This window comes from Colobus angolensis, unplaced genomic scaffold (assembly GCF_000951035.1).
Source record: "Colobus angolensis palliatus isolate OR3802 unplaced genomic scaffold, Cang.pa_1.0 Scaffold21, whole genome shotgun sequence".
Taxonomy (NCBI): Eukaryota; Metazoa; Chordata; class Mammalia; order Primates; family Cercopithecidae; genus Colobus; species Colobus angolensis.
The window spans coordinates 5,510,543-5,530,030 of NW_012115266.1; the positions used below are offsets into that span (position 1 = coordinate 5,510,543).

Sequence of the window (19,488 nt, forward strand, 5' to 3'; positions counted from 1 at the left end):
TTCTCCTCCTCCTCCTCCTCCTCCTCCTCCTCTTCCTCCTTCTCTTCTCCTTCTCCTTCCTCTTCCTCTTCTTCTTCTTCTTTCTTTTCTCCTTCTCCTTCTTTCTTCTTCTTCTACTTCTTCTCCTTCTTCCTTCTTCGTTCTTTCTTCTTTTTTGAGATGGAGTCTTGCTCTATCTCCCAGGCTGGAGTGCAGTGGCATGATCTCGGCTCACTGCAGCCTCTGCCTCCCGGGTTCAAGTGATTCTCCTGCCTCAGTCTCCCGAGTAGCTTGGACTACAGGTTTGCGCCACCATGCCCGGCTAATTTTTTTTCCAGTACAGATGGAGTTTCACCATGTTGGCCAGGCTGGTCTTGAACTCCTGACCTCAAGTGATCCATCCGCCTCGACCTCCCAAAGTGCTGGGATTACAGGCGTGAACCACCATACCCGGCCAAGCACCCTCTATTTCTGAAGAATCCTTCTACCTAAAAATTCTGTGCCTGCCTCCTTTCTCCTCACTGCTATCCTGCCCCACAGGCCCCGGAGCCAATCTGCTCATGTGCCTTGCTGGCTGCAGAGTGGACTCTTGTCTGAGGGGTGGAGAGTACAGGCTCTGAGTTCTTGCTGCTGGGACCTTACTTTGGCTATGTTCCTTCCCCACTGTGGTGCTTTGGCACTGTTCCCCAGTCTCTGCAAGCCTCATCTACCATTTCAAAATGGGATCATAAAGGACCAATTTCATAGAGTTATTATGAGACTTAAGTGATATAATATATTTAAAGTGCTAGGTGCCTGGCATCTAGTCATAAAAGCTCAATAAATGTTTGTGGGGGGAAAAAAACTCCTTTGGATTAAAGATCTTTCAGCCCCTTCTGTTCCTTAAGGTTCTCTGCTTCCGGTTCCCAGTCTAAGAAACTGGCTGGCAGGAATGACCCAGTGAATGATCCAACCCTTTCTGAGCTCAAGATTTGGGCATGCTCACTTCCTGCATATCCTCTAAGGACTCACTGAGGTGGGGAGGAGGGGTATGGACGGAGGCCCACAGCATTCTGCAGCTGGGCTGGGGCTGCATCACAGGAACCTCTGAGCCTGGGGGCCTTTGTTAAGCAGTTTTTGCAGTGAATGAGGCTGAGCTTCCAGCCCAGGACTGCTGCTCGTCCTCCTGAGCCTGCTGCAGGGCACAAAGTGGAGGGCCCACACTTGGTGGGGGCCTCCTTGGCAGAGTCAGGATGTCCCTTTCTGGGCTGTGGCTTTTCTCCATCCTGCCTTCCCTTGATTCCCAGGCTCCATCTCAGTGAACAGTCGCAGCACACCATTCTTGGCAACTGGGGACAGCGAGATTCTGGACCTGGAGAGTGAGCTGTACCTGGGCGGTCTCCCTGAGGGGGGCCGGGTGGACCTGCCCCTGCCCCCAGAGGTGTGGACAGCAGCACTCCGGGCAGGCTACGTAGGCTGTGTGCGGGACCTCTTCATAGATGGGCGTAGCCGAGACCTCCGGGGCCTGGCCGAGGCTCAGGGGGCTGTGGGCGTCGCCCCCTTCTGCTCCCGGGAGACGCTGAAGCAGTGTGCATCTGCCCCCTGTCGCAATGGGGGCATCTGCCGAGAAGGCTGGAACCGCTTCGTCTGTGACTGCATTGGGACTGGCTTTCTTGGGCGGGTCTGTGAGAGAGGTGAGGCTGGTCTTCATCCTGGATGTCCCTGCTTCCCATCCCTGTGCTCCTTCTCAGGGTAACTCCTACTTTCCATCCCTGTGCCACCTCCTCCTAGGGGATCCCCTCATAGACCTGCCTTAGGCTTGTCACCCTTGTAATGATTCTCTGGTCTTTTCCCTCCCCTGGCCTCTGCCTGTCTTCCCCTTCCCTCTTCCCCGACTCCTATGGGGCAGAGGCTACGGTCCTGAGCTACGATGGCTCCATGTACATGAAGATCATGCTGCCTAACGCCATGCACACGGAGGCAGAGGATGTGTCCCTGCGTTTCATGTCCCAGCGGGCCTACGGACTCATGATGGCCACCACTTCCAGGGAGTCTGCCGACACCCTGCGCCTGGAGCTGGATGGGGGGCAGATGAAGCTCACTGTCAACCTCGGTAACCATCCTGCCCTGTGCTTCCTGACCCCTCACCTGGCCTTGTCTCTGACCCACACCTGCCTCTGTCTGGAGAAGCTGGTGGTGGCACCAGCAAGAGGTGCCCTCAGCAGAGTTTTGAGGTGGAGAGGTGCCAGCCTGGGTCAGAGACCCTGAGAGCTCTGTCCCTGGTGAGGATGCTCAGTGTAGGGTGACACTCCATGCTCGACGACACTGTGAAGGGCAAGACCCAGAGTGTCTGGGGTATGTTAACTGTCCTCCTAGGTCACTCATGTGGATCTTGGCAGCATCTGTCCTGCACACACACGGATGACACAGCTCATTTTTGGTCAGTGGCGCGTCCACTTACTCATTCATTGGTTCATTCATTTGAGAAGCACTTGCTGATGCCTACTGGATGCTAAGCCTGAGCTCAGTGTGGTAGCAGATACAGAGATGAGGAAGGCCTGGTCCCTGCACGCAGCTGCCCCCCACTGCTCTGCTCAGTCTAAACAGCAGTCTGTGTGTTGGCGTGTGGAGGTGCATATGTGTACACTGGACACACAGATGTGCTTTTCCTCTTTCTAGTGCCATGGGCTTTCACATTTGAGCCTCATGGCTGTCCTGTGAAGATACTAGATCACCAACCAAGCATTACTGTCCCTGTTTTATAGATTATGACATTCATATATTGACTTGTTCAACATTACAAAGCTAGTGAAGGCAGAGGGAGGAGCCAGGACTCAACCTGGGTCATTTGCCTTAAAGTTCAGTGCTTTTCCCCTTTCCTCGGACAGGGCTGCTGACCCTCCCCCTCAGGCCACTCATGCTGACTCGTGTCTCCACCCATGCCTAGGATTGAGAGCAGGCTTTGACTCCACTTCACCTGGCAGTCCCTGGGGTGTCCATGAGGGCCAGACCATGAGCCTGTTAGGTTCTCCTCATGGGCTTCAGCTCTCCTAGTCAGGGCAAAAAGAAAACAGCAGGTTCACTCATTCAGCTATTTATGGGACACCATATAAATGCTAGGTATGTTTCAAGCCAGGGGCTACAGCAGTTAATAAGCAGTCCACACCCTTTTGGAGCTTTCAGAGCAGGGGAACCCTGGAAATGGGAGGTCCTAAGCTGTTCAGGCTGAGGTCAAATCTGTCCGTTTCAGACTGGCCTCCAGAAAGCTTATAAAGGTATAGCACCTGCCATATAGGAAGTTTGCAGGCCATCAGGGTCATCTGTTGTGTCCTGGACCTAGAGGGGAAGTAGGGCTCTTCTGAGCAGGTTAGAATACACGACTGGAGAGAATACAGAGCTTTGACCTTTTTTTTTGTTTTTTGTTTTTTTTTGAGACAGAGTTTTGCTCTTTCGCCCAGGTTGGAGTGCAGTGGCATGATCTGGGCTCATTGCAATCTGTGCTCCTGGGTTCAAGTGATTCTCTGCCTCAAACTCCCAAGTAGCTGGGATTACAGGTGCCTGCCACCACGCCTGGCTAATTTTTGTATTTTTAGTAGAGACGGGGTTTCACCATCTTGGCCGGGCTGGTCTTGAACTCCTGGCCTCGTGATCCACCCGCCTTGGCTTTCCAAAGTGCTGGGGTTACAGGTGTGAGCCACGGTGCTCGGCCGAACTTTGAACTTTTAAATACTTATCTGGAATCTCATGCTAACATTGGTCTCCAGGGCATTTGTGGGACAGACTGTGGCCTTTGGGGGACCCATTGCCTTGTAAATATATTTATACTATGTTCTTTCCTTTTCCCCTTTTGGCCACCTGGCCTTTGTATTCCTAGGACAAAGATTTGCTGAGAGAGGTGGGGACTGGAGGTGGGGAGATGTGCAGGTGGCCAGGGCCTCAGAGTTGTTTAAAGGGTTCCCCTCAGCTCTGTTTCTAACCACAATCACAGCCTGTAGAACAGGTGGTGTGCAGCAGCTCTGCAGGGGAAAGCAGGCTGGGAGACACTCTAGTCAATGCTCCACAAGTCTGCACAATGTTCCTTGCATCCCTGAAACTGTCAGAAGAGGATGACCCCAGCCAAGAACCCCATAAGTGGCTCTGTACTTCCAAGTCTGCCCAGATCTGTGTATCCAGTGTGAGTTCCCCCCACTTTGCCTAGGCATGTGTGTGTTGTCTGCATCTAAGCACATGTCTCTGTGCTTGCTGGGGACACAGCAGAAAAAATCTGGGGCCTTGGATTTGCAGGGAAGGCAGATGCGTTTTGCTTATTTGGATGGTCTTAGACCTCTGGGAAGAAGCTTGTGTCTTTTAAGATTAGACAGGAAACAGTGTCCTTGGTCAGGAAAACCTATCCTGTGGGCCCTTGGGACCCACCCTCTCCTCTCCATGGGTGCACTTTTCTGTCTGTGCCACATAAGTGCTCAGAAGTCAGAGAACAAGGTGGCCTCTTGGAAGACACATCATGTTAAGAATAGGCTTCCTAGACTGACAGATAATAGGACTGTCCTCCCACCCATTTCTTACCCCTGGTTGTGCCCCTGCCCCCATCTGTAGACACGTATGAGCTGAGATGCCATCTCTAGCATGGCTCCTGACAATCCATGACCAAAAGCTTGGTGCAAACACATCTGTCTACAGATTCCTCCTGTGTAGGCACTGTGGACATGCAGGTGGTCCCTACCCAGCCACCAAGCCTTGGGTTGGGATGGGAAGAGTTCTGGGCTCAGGGCCAGAACACTTGGGGCCTAACTTTGGTATCTTTTACTGTTGAGTAAGTCATTTCCCATCTCTGAGTCTCTCTCTCTTTTTAATCTTTAAAATGGAGATAAGAATCTTCACTCTGCCTACGTCTGTGGTGCTTTTGAGGCTCAGATGGAAGAATGGGAATGAAACCATTGAAACCATTGTGCAGATTCAAGGCCCATAGTAGAGACCCACCCAGCCTTCTTGAAGGAAAACCGTATTGGAATAGAGACCTGAGTTTGGAGCCAGGCCTGGGAGCCACTTCCACATAGCATGGACAGACTGGAGTTGTCCTCTACTAGGTGTGCCATGGGGTCCCAGCTGTCAGTGCAGCTGATATGAAGAGTGCAGTGTAAAGAATCTCTGAGCCGCAAGGCATCACCTCCTTCAGCCTCCTGGCCCTCGTGAATCACTTCAAGAGCCCCATTCCTGTCCCCCATTGCTTACTCCCCAGGACTTGCAGGGCCTCACAGACCGGCAGCAACACCAAGGCCCCAGGCCTGGGCTGGACTGTCTACTGGGGAACAGAGAGAAGCCTGGTGAGGCTTGGTCTCTGGCCTCATGATCTTATCCTGTAGAGAGGGAAGCTATTGCTCCAGGAGGCATCTCTGCAGCTCCACAGGCACTCAGTGGATTGAAACAGACCCTGGGCTGGGCCTGAAGAGGGAGCGGAGGCTGCGGGTGACCACTTGGTGGGATTGCTAAGTGCTAGCCTCAAGAGATGGGATATTTGCTAGATAAGAGAGGGCCAAAAAGGCACTGCTGCCTCTTTCCAGGCAGAGGATCCTAAGGAACTTATCATGCCTCCTGCTGCAGCTCCTCAGCCCCCACTATGTTTGCAAACACTGAGCAAGTTCCTTGAGCTCTGCTGTCTGCAGCCACTGAGTTGGGAAGTTGATCTCTGTCCCTAGAGGATGGTGGAGTCCCCTGGATTCTTTGCCCTATCCCAGCATGGCCTAGGTCCCTCCCTGGAGGGGAGGAGAGGACAGGCCAGGCTGAGCACTGTCCTCTACTAGGTGTGCCCCTGGGATCCCAACTGTCAGTGCAGCTGACATGAAGGGTATGGTGTAATTAAAGAATCTCTGAGTTGAAAGGGGGTTACCTCCTTCAACATCCCTTCCCACCCCGTGAATCACCCATGCACTCCCCACCAGTAGGAGGCCTTCTACCTCCCACCTCCAAGATGGACATTCTGATCATTGAGTGGTTCTTTCTTAGTGTCATCCTGCCCTTCTGAAATTCCCACTTGTGAAATTCCCATTAGTTCTGCCCCCAGAATCAAACAGAGAAATCTAACTCTCGTTCATGTTTTAAATCAGGCTAAATACACACTGTATCCCAAAGCCCTTTAATCCCTGGGGTCATGGGAGGGTGCATTGCCTTTCCACCTGAGGCTGGTCAATAATTATCAGGGGAGCTGCCGGGAGCCAGCTCTGAAGGAGGGCTATTTCAGAGTGCATGCTGCCACTCTGTGATGTCACTTCTGAGACAGATGCCTGGGAGGCTTGGGCCCACTCTCTCCAACCCATAGGGCCTGGGTGGGGAAGGAACCCAGGTGAGGCAGGGCGGGGAAGCCGGTGTTCTTTCCCCTGAGTTCCTTTCCATGCAGACTGCTTTGTCTCACCTCCCCAGCACATGTTCATGCTACGACCCTGCTCTCTGTCCAGCCAGGGCCTTTGTGGGTCTGTGCCACCAAGACCACTCACTTCTGCCTATTCCCTGCACTTGAGGCACAGGTCATTAGTTAACAGGTTACTAGTTAGTGCCCCCCTGAACTTTGGTGAATGTGTATGTTGAAGGGACTGGGTTTCTCCTGCTTGCTCTCAGCCTCTGGCTTTCTTCTGGATGGGGCTGGCTTCCCTCTGGTTGCCTATCTTCAAGTCATTTGCTCTTGCAAACCCTACTGGAGCCTGTGCTTCTGAGGGTGGAGTCTCTGCAGGGGCAGGCCTGGAGCTGACACCTCTTCTCTGGACAGATGGACCCCCCATTCTTGGTGCTCCTTTGCTGGGGAACGGGAAGAATCAAGCTCCTTCTTTGGGCCTTTTCCCCAGTAGGTGACCTGCTTGCCCGTCCAGCCTCCCTTTTTTTCTTTTTTGGACCCTTCATTGGTGAAGACTCTGCTGGCCCCGAGAGGGCACCCGTGACCTGACTCCAGGGCCTGGCACCCTTCCACCTCACCCTGACAGTCTTCCCCTTCCTCTTCTGTCCAGCTTCCCCTGTCCCCTCTGTGCAGCTGCTCCTTCCTCTGCTCCATTTTCTTCCTCTTTTCTCTCTGTACTCTCTCTACCTCCTTCCTTTCACTGAGACTTCTCACTTCCCTCTGTGTCTGCCCTTTGACCTTTCTCTGCTCCTCTGCTCCTCCCTTGGTGCCAGGCTGTGGCCCAGGGTCCTGGCTGCTCGCCTCCACTCTTCTGCTGCGGTTGACAACGCGTGTGGAGCTCAGCTGTACTGCCGAAGGGCCGTGGCCCTCAAAACCACAGGGGCATCAGTTTACCTCAACTGCAGGAACCTTCAGGGGCCCAGGGGATGCCAGCTGCTCACTCCCTTTGCTTCCTGGGCTGTGGGGTAGGCAGAGCGTGTTTGGGGTGGAGTGACAGGAGGCCAGGGTATTGGGTCTGTCAATCGAGGGCCAGGAGACTGCCCTTCTCTGAAAGGCAAAGCCAACTCAGTGTCCACCTGCTGCCTACTTCCTGCTCAGGATCCTACTGTTATCCATTCCCTCAGCTCACGTGGAGAGAAGCTGAGGCATGGAGAGAAGTACTTTGCCCAGGGTCACACGGTGAGTTAGTGAGTGTTAGGGTGGAGATGAGGACCCAGCTCCCCTGATTCCCAGTAAAGGATTTCTGCAGCTCCAGCCAGCCCCCTCCCTTGGGCTGAGTCAGGCTTGGGGTTTGACTGAGTGGTACAGGCATCCTGAGGGCCTTAAATATGGACTTCATAGGACCCTGGTCTACTATTTCCTTTGCAAGACGTGACTGGCTCCCACCTTTGGGTGATGTGTCTAACCAGAGGGATGGCCAGAGGCTTCAGGGCCCTGGGCTGCTGGCACTGTGTAGACACGTGCTTTCTGACCACATGGGGCCTTCCCAGTCCTGAAATCAGAGGATAGCAATGCAAGGACTGGAGCAGGGGCAGGAAACTTTGCTTATGGTGGCTACTTGTCCCCAACTGCTTTTTGTTCTCAGAGAAGTCATATTTTGGGGGCTGCACTGTCTCCATCTGTGTCGCCTTGGCTCCTCTGACTAGGAAAGCAGGTTAATATTAGGTCCTCTTCAGGGTAAAGGACTCCCCTGATCCATCCCCAGTGGCAGTCTGGCATATCCCACGATAGGAAGGGGTGGGAGGAAGGTTCCTGTAGGGGTGGTACTAGCCCCTGGGGCTTTGGGAGGTGTATGGCCTCGGGAAGGGGGCCCTGGGGCAGACCCCTCCATTTAGCTCAGAGTCCAGAGGGGAACAGGAAGTGACAAGTCACACCTGGACTCTGAGGAGGGAGTCGTCCCAGAGCAGGGGATGCAGGACTCTGGCTCTCCCTATCCATCTCCCTCCCAAAGACAGGGGAGATGTGGGGTTGGTCAAGCCCTCAGCCCCCATTGATCCCCTGTACGACTGGGATTCCCAAGGTGCCCGTCTCCCTCAGACACTAGAGGTCTGGTCCCCTGTAAGAAGGGGGACACAAGCCCTCTTCCCATCATCTGACTGCCCTGCCTTCCAGCTCTGGGGAGGGTTGGAGCCCTCTTGGGGGCAGGAGGGACAGGGGTCCAACTGAGGAAGGGAAAAGGGCACCTGGGCACGCGTGGTCCCCGGAAAGTGGCCCTGGGGGGAACCCCGCCCGCAGACACCCCTCCCTGTGAAGGATGTAAAAAAAAAAACTTGTTTTACCTTTTTGTCTCCCCTTCCCCTCTGCCCGCCCCATGGCCCCCCCAGACTGCCTGCGCGTCGGCTGCGCACCCAGTAAGTGGCTTCCCTCTTCTTCTGCAGAGACCCAAGGGGACTGGGATGCTAGACGCTGGGATTTAGGGAGGGAGGCCGGGAGGAAGAGAAGCTGTGATTGCTGGCTCGAGTGGCGGTTGGGCCTTGGGTGTGGGGAGGGGTGCAGGCAGAGGGGTGGAGTTGGGTGGTTGTGGAAGGCAGGAGGGACCAAATGAAGAAGAGCCAAGGAGAGCTGGGGGAGGGCCTGCAGTCAGGGTGTTCACTGGGTCTAGGAAGGGAGAGACAAGAACACCCTTTGCCCAAGTCAGCAGGAGGGTGGGGAGGAGGTAGAAATCAAGGGCTGGGGCAGAGACTTGGGTAGCACCTGTGGCAGGATGCTCTGAGGTCCTAAGGGCTGGCAGGCAGGAGCCTAAGAGGGGCTGGAATAAGCTGCTGCATCTCCAGAGTTGGCCACAAGGGGGAAGGCGAGGTATGCGGGAAAGAGGATGAGCTTGGGAAGGGAGCTCTCCTCAGCTCCTGTGTCAACTGGGTTGAATTTCTGCCAAATGGGGGCTCTTTCTGTGGTGACAGTGAGGGCTCTCAGCAGGGGTGAGATGGAGAGTGAGCAGGTGGACATCTCCAGGCATCCCAGTGCGCCTGGGCTCAATGCTCTGTCTCAGGGTGTTTCTGCATGGTGTGGCTTGGGGTCACGTGGGCGAGCACATGCACGTGGTAGGCCCAGGCACAGAGACTGTGTGTGCTGGGCACGGGCACCCTGCTCTTCATGTGTGTGTGGCATGCTGTGTGCGTGCTGGAGTGAGCACCGGGGGGCCCGGGGATGACCAGGGAGTGCTACAAAGTCCAGCAGCATTTGAAAGATAAGTATGTTTTGTTTTAGACTCTGGAAGCTGATAAGCCTGATCTTGAGTAAATGGCCATAATTCCTAAGAAACAGAACCTTCCCCTCTCTGGCCATCCTGCATATTTATGGGCAGTAAATATGGTGGTGTGAGCTGGTGTGTGACGTTAACCAGGCATGTGTATGTAGAAAGGTCCCATTGGGTCCCATTGTAGCTGGAGGAGCTGGTATGGAGGCTGAAGCTGTGGGCTCGCATTTACATTTGGGTACTGTGAAGTTTTGAAAGTTTTAGGTCTGTGTTTATACACTGGGAATACAGCTTCTGGCCATACTCACTGAAGGCCCTTAGCAATCTGGAGGAAGAGTATGTTGGTCATAGCTGTGGGTGTCTGTGTGCAGGGCCTCAGGGTACAACTCTAGAGGCACCATTCACTTAATATTCTATGTGCATGGCACCTTCTGAAGTCACACAAAGGGCAGTCCTGAGAGTGGATGTGTGACTGGGATATAAAAGCTCTGCGTGTGCATGGACTCCGGCTGTGATGGGAAGCCATGAGTGTGTGTACTTGTATTCATGAGTGTGTTGTATGGCCAAATATGAGCCATTGGTCATGTATATGTTCATATGTGGCATGTGTGGGGGTGGGGAGGCTGGCTGTGTGTCCAAGGTGATATAGGAAGTCAGCTGTGAGCATGTATAGGTGCCCTACTCACTCCCCCCTTGGTGCCGCAGGTAAAGGCCCCGAGACGCTGTTTGCGGGGCACAAGCTCAATGACAATGAGTGGCACACGGTGAGGGTGGTCCGGCGTGGCAAGAGCCTGCAGCTGTCTGTGGACAACGTGACTGTGGAGGGTAGGTGGTCTGGGCCCAGGGAGGTGGACACAGCTCCAGTGACCTATGCTTGGCTCTGTTGTACTTGGTGACCACTGCTTGGGCTGCCGTTCCTAGGGCAGTGTTCTGGCGAGCTGCCTCTGCCATTTCTCCTTCGGGGTGAATCTTATGGGCATCTGGACCCCAGGAACAATTTCAACTCCCTGCAGGCAGCATTCCCCTGGCAGCCTGTTGGCTCTTGACTGGCGAGTCCTGCCACTCCTCTTGGAGCTGTGCTGACTGCTAGTGCCTAGCTGAGGACATCTCTGCTGATGTCACTCATGGGTGGCCCTCCTGTGGAGGGGGGGCTCCTGGGAACCCAAGCCCCAGCCCTGCCCCAAAGCTGTCCCCCTCATCTTGGTCTCCTGTCCTAAGCAGGACAGATGGCAGGAGCCCATACTCGGCTGGAGTTCCACAACATTGAGACGGGCATCATGACGGAGCGGCGGTTTATCTCCGTGGTGCCCTCCAACTTCATCGGGCACCTGAGTGGGCTGGTGTTCAACGGCCAGCCCTACATGGACCAGTGCAAGGATGGTGACATCACCTACTGCGAGCTCAATGCTCGCTTTGGCCTGCGTGCCATCGTGGCCGATCCCGTCACTTTCAAGAGTCGCAGCAGCTACCTGGCCCTTGCTACACTCCAAGCCTATGCTTCCATGCACCTCTTCTTCCAGTTCAAGACTACGGCCCCTGATGGACTTCTCCTGTTCAACTCGGGCAACGGCAATGACTTCATTGTCATCGAGCTGGTCAAGGGGTGAGGGGCTGGGCATTGCACTGCTGTCAAGGAAGTGGTCCCCTCCCCCTGCTGAACCACATACAGCTCCCCCAGCTACTGGCTGAGGTGTCCGATCCTCCCAGATCACAAGTCAAGATTCAGGTCCCCAACCATAAGTCGAGAGGCTCCCTCTTCAGCCAAGATGGAGAAGCACGCCCTCTTCCACTCTGCTGACTCCCCAGCTACTTCCTTGCCAGAGTTCCCAGTTATATCTGTTCTCTGTCCACTGTCATCTTCTCTACAGGCAGAAGTCAGTCTTGCCCCTCTGTTGCCTTAGGGGACCCCACCCCAGAGCAGCCCAGTCCCGGCCTCCGGAGGACCCTGCTGGCCCACAAACCTCTCCCCTCTAGCTCCTCTTCTGAGCTTGTGTCACAAGAGCCAGCTCCTTGGTGGCCCTCCTTCCTTACATTCTCCCCATGACAGGACCTCACACCATAGCACTCTTGCCATTGGTTTTGGTCCCTCTCCTCTGGGGTCTCCCTCTCAATCCCTTCTTTCCATGGCACCTAGGACCCCTGCCAGCCATAGCTTCTCATCACCCCACCTTCCCAGCATCACCCCCACCCTGACCCCATGTCTCCTCCCTACTGTGGGGCAGGTACATCCACTACGTGTTTGACCTGGGGAATGGCCCGTCCTTGATGAAGGGGAACTCAGACAAACCAGTCAATGACAACCAGTGGCACAACGTGGTGGTGTCCAGGGACCCAGGCAACGTGCACACGCTCAAGATTGACTCCCGCACTGTCACGCAGCACTCCAATGGCGCCCGAAACCTCGATCTCAAAGGTGGGGCTGGGGCCTCTGGAAAAGGCCTGGCCCTAGCCCAGATACCCCTCACCCCAGTGAGAGTACTCATTCCTGGGACGCTGCTTCCCTCGGTTCCCTGCCCCTAGTTTCTACCTCTCTTTCCCTGTCTCCACTATGTCCAGCCTGACATTTTCCTGTCCAACTTCTGCTCGGCTCTCTTGCGAGTCTGCATCTCACCACTGAATGGTTGCAGGATGCATCTCACAGGGTGCTTGGTGGCCTCATTTCAGAGCTAGGAGTAGGTAGCCCAGGCCCTCCAAGGACCTCCTGGGCATCCAAGGTTGAGAAGCCTATGTTGGTTGAGGGCTGGAGTGAGAATAGGGAGCTTAGCATCCTCCTGGGTGAGGTAGATGATATGGGGCGGAGGACGTAGCAGGAGCTAGAGTCCCTGAGTCACCTGTTTTGGGCATAGGCTGGGCTAGCTTAGGGATATTTTGGACCTAAGCTTCCCTGGTGTGCCCACGGTCACATCAGGGTGCCACATTCCCCAGGGCCTCTTCAGTGGTCATTGAAGCGGTCATTGACTGCCCCCAGAATGGGTGAACTGAGAGATCAGGGAAGAGGAGGGTGAGCTAAGGCCTGAGCATTGGGACAGGAAAGATGCAGCTTCTCCAGAGCCTACTGAGGGCAATGTGATCTACCTTCTTGCACATGCCCAAAGCAGCCCTCAGCCCCATAGGAACCCCTGGGCATCAGCCTGACTCAAACTGTCAGAGCTTGGGGAGAGTCCTCAGAGACTATGGAATTAACTGCCCCACTCCCCCAAATCTGAGATCTCTCAGATCTCCCGACATAGTGCTGTGAATTCCCCTTGCTCTCAGAAGGGGGCGATGTGTCACAGAGAATCCAAAGTGCCAGCAAGCCCGGGGGTTATCTTGGCGGGTCTTGTGTTGTACTGAGCCTGTGGCCAGGGCAGCAGACTGACTAGTGTCTTGACTGAAGCTCGGCTGTGGGCTGGCCAGGGCTTCCAGGGATTCCAGGGGTTAGGCTCTGTGGCAGGGGATCAGGTGTTGCGGAGAACTTCCCAGAGTCCCAAGGCCAAGCCCTAGTTGTTGGGGGAAGGGAGCTGGGCTTTGAACTCCCTAGGAGACAGCCCAAGAGTTGGGAAAGGCTTGAAGGAGTTCTGGGAATGGGAAACTTTGGGAGGGAGGGAATGGGGGTGGAGGGGATCGGGCTGCGCATCTATGAAAGGCCCTGATTACGGGCCGGAACTGGAATCAAATGTGTGGGAGAGAGCACAGAGCAGGTTCCTCCAGCTGTCCCCCAGCCCCCACTCTCCCAGGCATCTGGGCTTCTCTGGGAGGGGAGCAGGCAGATGGCAAAGTGGAGAAGGAAGAGGTGTCGGGGGGTGCGGGTTGTGCAGGTCTCTGGATCTCTGTTAGGGACCTGGGATCTGGGATGGAACGCAGAGAGCCCAAGAGGGCTGGGAGGACCTGACAGCCAGATGCCGTTGTCTTGGGAAGGGAATGGGAACCTGGATGCCTTGGTTGACCCCACTCCCTTTGCAGGGGAGTTGTACATTGGCGGTCTGAGCAAGAATATGTTCAGCAACCTGCCCAAGCTGGTGGCCTCCCGGGATGGCTTTCAGGGCTGCCTGGCCTCAGTGGACCTCAACGGACGCCTCCCAGACCTCATCGCCGACGCCCTGCACCGCATTGGGCAGGTGGAGAGGGGCTGTGATGGTGAGTGGATGGTGGAGGAGTGAGGCGTGGCCCTACTGGCTACAGGACGGCCAGCTGCAGAGGCAGACCAGGGCAGGTAGCCTCTGCTCTGCAAAGGGTCCTTCCTTCTCAGGCCTTATGGGAGCTTGCCCCCACAGTTCTGGGGCAGGGATACAGGTGTGTGAAGAGTCACTTGCCCTCCCTGCTGTCTCACACCCTGGGCCCTTGTCACAGTCCAAGGCCAAGCGTTGCAGACCTGACCCGCCCGTCCCAATCCCTCTCATCAGTACTTGGCCCTTTCAGCCAGGCAGAGCTCAGAGTAGGACCTCTCTGCCTGATTCTGAAGCTTCTGCACCTCCTGGGGAGAGAGGGAGCTTGGCTGAGCCAGGGGTGTTCCTTTCTCCTGCCCCTTCCAGGCCCCAGCACCACCTGCACTGAAGAGTCCTGTGCCAACCAGGGCGTCTGCTTGCAGCAGTGGGATGGCTTCACCTGCGACTGCACCATGACTTCCTATGGAGGCCCTGTCTGCAATGATCGTGAGTGCCTGGGAGGGCTGGGGACAGTTTGGGGAGACCAGGGTCCATTCCCAGCTGTAGGGGCTGCCAGGGAGGAAGGAGGGCCTCTGAGCACTCAGGAGCTGTGCTGCTTGCTTCCTTCTCACCCCTTGTCTGCAGAGTCCCAGGGGAGCTGCGGCCTGCTGTTCCCTCATAGGGTCTTTCTCCTGGGACTATGCAGGATTGCTGCTGCCTGAAGCTCTGGAGGGGCCCACTGATAGATGGCCTCTCCTCCTTGTTCTCAGCTGATGGGACCCTGCTCCCTTCACCCAGAACCAAAGGTGTTGGCCTTAGTGGGGTGAACTTGCTGCTGTCCTGTGTGGTTTTGGTGATGGCCTTACATGTACTTGTATCTCACACAGACACACTATTGCACAGGGAGGGGGGCTGTTAACAACCTGCACCCCCTTTGATGCCCTCAGGGCATGAAGTGGGAATCTGTTATTTCTGCTGAGAGCAGGACCACACCCCAGAGGACAGGCTTTGGAGGCTCCCAGGAGGCTAGGCTGCTGGACAGCTGGTTTGCCTGGAATGGGCTCCTCTTTCTTCCCCAAGCATCCCAGCTGCAGTTTGTCCCCTTGAGCCACAATGTCACTCCCTACTGTCTTCGCCTGGTTCTTTTCCTCCCAGGCTGGACATTTGCTTGCCAACTTGCATTCTGTTTGAGGCCCCTCCCCGAGAGGGCAGGTTCAGCAGCAGCTCCCAGTACCTAGCGGTTGGTGGCCAGCAGCTGGTTAGAGCCCTGCAGAGGGAGGGCAGCTGAGGCAGGAATGGCGGAGAGGCGACCTTCTACTCTGTGGGGTAGCTTTGGCGTTTCCCTTGGATGATTGGGCTGGAGTGGGTGGGCAGAGTGCAGCCTCCTCAGCATCGCTTGAATCATCTTCCCTGGGGTCCTGCTGAGAGACCAAGCAGAAAAGTCAGCTGCCTGGGAAGAAACACACACACACACACACACACACACACACACACACACACACACACACACACACACACACACACACTATGGAGCGTCTCCATTTTACAGACATGGAATACGACTGGAGAGGGACGGTCGATTTCTGGAAGTAGTTCATAGCAGAATTTGGGGTGAGACCCCAGTCATTGCCTTTGCCTCCATACCACACTGCTGGACCTTCGTCACCTGGGCATGAATCCTGAGTTTCTTATGGGAGAAACCTACTGGGTCCAGGGGCTCTTGGGTGGTGTTAGTTTTTCTTTCCTCTTTGAAAACATGTCTACCCCATCTCCCTCAGTGCTTTCCTTGTGTTCTTAGGCATGTCCAGCCCTTGGGTACCACCACATCCCCACTCTGTCCCCTAAGATTTTCCTCACCTGACCTGCTGCTCTCTGTGCCTTCCAAAGCCTCCAGACAATGGCCAGTTGAGGGTGTTCCAGCCCTGAATGCCAAGGCATGGAGACCTAGCTGTGGCTGGACCTCTTCCCCTCCAGCTAACTCAGCTTTGCACAGATCTGGAGATGATGGTAACTTCGTTGCTTAATAGTAACAGTCCCCACTAATAGTTTCATGTTTTGCAGCTTACAAAGCCCTTTTAATTTGATCTTCAGAGAAGGCAGTGGGCTTTGTGTTTAACTGATAAGGACACCCAGGCCTCACTAAGAGGCAGTTACTCACCCCAAGTCATAGCAGGTCGATGGTAGAGCTCGGCTGGAACTTGGGTGTGCCTGTTTGTCACTTCCTGCTGCTCATTTAGTCCCCAGGGGAGTGGTGGTGATACCCATGGTGGGCACTTCTTGCCTGGGGTGGAAGAAATCAGGATCACGAAGCGCTGCTGCCCGTCACCACTGCTTCACTCCCACACAGTGGAGCCTTCTGAAAAGGGGGCATAAGATGGATGGGAAGTGGGGGTTGTGCCACCTTTCAGCAGGGATGGGAAGAGCAACTTCTTTGGGTTCCAGGCTGGTGGGAGGGAGGGAGAGTTGGGGCTGGGGAGCAGGGCGCATCTTGGGAGGCGTCACCATCCCCAAGTACTGGCCTCTGCAAAGCTGTGGAGCTAAGACAAGGTGGGTGCAACCTGGGGGCCACACAGGGCTCAGTGTGTTGCTGCTCTGAGCTCTGGCTCTGGGGTAATGCTGAGATCTCCGCCCCTGGAGGGCAGGGCAGGAATCTTGGGAGTGGGGCCCAATCCTCTCTTCTCCCAGGGCTACTCCTCCTTCCTAGCTTGTCTCTGGTTTTTCATGCTCTTTCTATGGCACGTCTTCTTGGGGCCCTGTGATATATAAGGTCAAGCTGGAACCCAGCAGAGAGACTTGTTCAGTTAGCTCTGCCTTCACCCCTGGGAGGCCCTGGGGGCACAGGCAGGCCTTTGTCTCAAGAGAGGAAGGAGGGTGGAAATGGCAAAGGTGGAAGGAGCAGGTCCTGTCCTCCGAAGGGTGGGGCTGGGGGGTGGAGCTCTCTGGTGGGGAAGAGACTAGGATGAGGAGAGGTCACACCTGCAGAACAACTTTTCCCCACTTACCACCTCAATTTCTCCATTTGTGACATGGGGGCTACTCCTGGGGGTGCAGGGAACTTTGTGTCCCTTTAAGGCTTATGAGTATCTCCTCTGGGAAGACAGGAGAGAAAAGATACGATGGACGAAAGTAGACAGTGAATGAAAAAGAGAATATGAAATAAGAAAGGGTGGCTAAAAGGAGACACTTCCCCGGGCTGAGATTTGGGACTGAGGTGTTCCCATCAGGCCTGCTTGCTCCTCTGTCTTTCAGAGCCTGTCTCCTGCCTCTCCCGGCAGTCAGTTCGTTACCATCTCTGCCTCCCTGTCTCCGTTCATCTCTGCAGCCTCTATTGATCTCTTGCATACCTCTGTCTCTCCCTTCTTTTTTACCCTCTATGTCTCCCCCTCCCTTCTCAACCTTGCCCTCCACCCCCATCTTTCTCCAGTTCCCACTCACTGGTATTGATTGGCCTCTAGGCGGTTTCCCTTCCTCTCCTCTCAACACCAGCTCCTCCCTCCCTCCCTCCCTGTGGGACCATAAATTTTCTGCCTGCTCAGAGCTGTGTCAGTCTATATTCCAGATCCAGGGGCCCAAGAACGGGATAGAGAGGTCAGGAGGACCAGGAGCAGGGGGCCCCAGCCCTGCTCCTGGCCTGCAGTCTCTCCTCCAGCACTGCACCACCGGAAGCCTCCTCCGGGTGCCTCTGAGGACCGCTTTCTTCACTTCTAAAGGCCTGGGGGCCAAATCTAGCCCTGGCATGTAGTAGGGGTGGAGGACTGGCAGCAGCACTGGGGAGATGTCCTGGGTCCTGACTGCATCCTGGAACGGAGGGTGGCACATGGGGCCCATGGTGACAGTTTTTGCTCCCAAATGGAGTTCAGAATCAATAAACAGGAGCCAGCTCTCTCCAGCCCCTCCCCTTTCTCACTTCACCCACCCCTGCCTCCTGTCCTTTCCTTACCCAGCCCTCCTCCTCACTCTGCTGCACTGTTTCTTCAGCTCCCCCAGGTGCCCTCTCCACCTCTCTCCTTTCCCTTCTCCTCTACCCTCTGCCTTCCCACCCTCTCCGCTGTCCGAGCAGGTTGGTGCATACCGGGTGACTGGAAAGGAGTCTCTCTGTGCTTACCTCTGGGGCCACAGGTGCTTTCCAGAGGCGTCCAAAAGTTTAGGGGACAGATCCCAATTGGAGGGCATCCTGAAGGAGAAGTGGTTTCCTCAGCTTGACATATATGGCCCAGGAAGGGTTTTGTCCTAAGTGGGACACTCCGTGGGCAGGTGTCCTCTGGACCCCACCATGGAGAGAGAAGGTTGGAGCCGGGGGAGGGGCAGTGGGAATGGAGAGGAAGGATTGGAGGAGTCCAGGAGAGGCTGAGGGAGCAGCCTTTTGGGGAGGTGGTGGGGAGGTGTGGCATGTCTTACTCCTGAGTACCTCGAAGGCTCTGGGTGCACTGTATGCTGTGGACCCTATTTTGGAGGGTGAGCTTGGAGGGCAGGGGTGTTTGTGTGTATGTTGGCCATTCATGGCCTGTGATCAAACGTGTGTGTGCACGCATGTATGCCCTGTGAGCATGTGTACATGCTCCCCTGAGAGTAAGTTGGTGTGCCCATGTTTGTGAGCACATGCATGCATGTATGTGTCTGAGTCTGTGTGCCTGCCCGCACACTGTGCCCGTATGGGCACGTGGATATTTCCATACCCAAGCCGGTACACATCTCAGTGTGCATGTGCGTTCTGAGGGGTGCGTGCAGAGGTGGCCTCCGCGGCATCTCAGCAGGCTGTGCCAGACAGCATTATTGGGGTTCATCCAGGTGGGGTGGGTGGGGAGGAAGAAAGTGGCCTCTCTTGCTAGCCTCAATCCCTTTCCATTATTCAGCAGGGTCCCTTCTCGAGGTGGGGGTTGCAGGAGGAGCGCGCGCGTCCAGGCGCGGGGGAGGGGCGGGCGCGCGCAGAGGAGAGGCGAGCGGCGAGCGGGCTAGCCAGGTGCCGCGCGGCGGAGCTGCCCAGCGCCGCCCGCAGATCGGGAGCCGCTCTGGTCCCTCTGCCCTGCCCCCTCCTCCTCCCGCGCTTCCCCTCCCCTCTTCGCTCTCCTCCTTCCCTCCCTCCCTCTCTTTCTCCCTCTCTCCCTCCCTCCCTCTCCCTTCCAGCCCTCTCAGCCTCTGCAGCAACACTCCGCTGCCTCCATCTCTCCGCCGGAATCTCGCAGGCTCGCGCCTTTCCTCTGCTCAGCCCCGCTCCCCTCCTCTCCTCTCCCCTCCTCTCCTATCCCTTCATTCCCCCCTCACCCGGATTTGCTTCCCTTCCCCCTTCTCCCGCCCCCTTCCCCCCGGCCGCTCCCTCCTTTCCCCCGGCCTCCGTCGGGCGGCAGCGGCAGCAGCAGCGCGGCCGGCCCTAGTCGCCGTCGGTCTCCTGCTTTCGGGGGAACCAGGCCTCCGTCCCTCTTCTCTCCTCCAGCCCGCACCGCCCTCCTCCCCGGCTCGGTTTTTCCGCAGGATTTCCCTCGCTCTCCCCTCCCTGCTTGGCCCCCGCGCTCCCCTCCCTCTCCACTCGGCACCATGCCCCCTCCCCCGGGCGCTCCCCCGGGTTTCTGACGGCCCTCTGCGCCGCTCCGACCCCGCCGGGATGCAGAGAGACCCCTAGCTCCTTGCGATGGACCCAGGCATCCTAGACCTTGGTGTTGCTGCTCCGCGGACCCCCGATTTCCCGGCGGGATCCAGTTGATTTTATTGGCTCCGGACCGAGGCTTGGGCCCTGGTTTACCTCCGCTTCATCCCTACCCCACTCCCGGAGCTCGGAGCCGGAGGGGGGCTTCGCGGGGCTGCGCAGCCCCGCGTCCCCGCCCCCGGCCATG

General features: G+C 56.2%; 1 protein-coding gene across 3 annotated transcripts in view; it reads left to right on the forward strand.

Annotated features, from left to right (window-relative positions):
- Nucleotides 1-19,488, forward strand: part of NRXN2 (neurexin 2) — a 96,416-nt gene that overhangs the window by 41,035 nt on the left and 35,893 nt on the right. For 2 of the 3 annotated variants that reach the window (XM_011942569.1, XM_011942570.1), the window contains 8 exons: nucleotides 1,266-1,652; nucleotides 1,868-2,071; nucleotides 8,665-8,691; nucleotides 10,242-10,361; nucleotides 10,758-11,139; nucleotides 11,759-11,949; nucleotides 13,479-13,652; nucleotides 14,048-14,167. In XM_011942569.1, the coding sequence (XP_011797959.1) occupies nucleotides 1,266-1,652; nucleotides 1,868-2,071; nucleotides 8,665-8,691; nucleotides 10,242-10,361; nucleotides 10,758-11,139; nucleotides 11,759-11,949; nucleotides 13,479-13,652; nucleotides 14,048-14,167 (1,605 nt within the window). Of the gene's footprint in view, nucleotides 1-1,265; nucleotides 1,653-1,867; nucleotides 2,072-8,664; nucleotides 8,692-10,241; nucleotides 10,362-10,757; nucleotides 11,140-11,758; nucleotides 11,950-13,478; nucleotides 13,653-14,047; nucleotides 14,168-18,799; nucleotides 19,219-19,488 lie in introns of those variants that run through there. The other variant, XM_011942571.1, reaches the window with a different exon arrangement.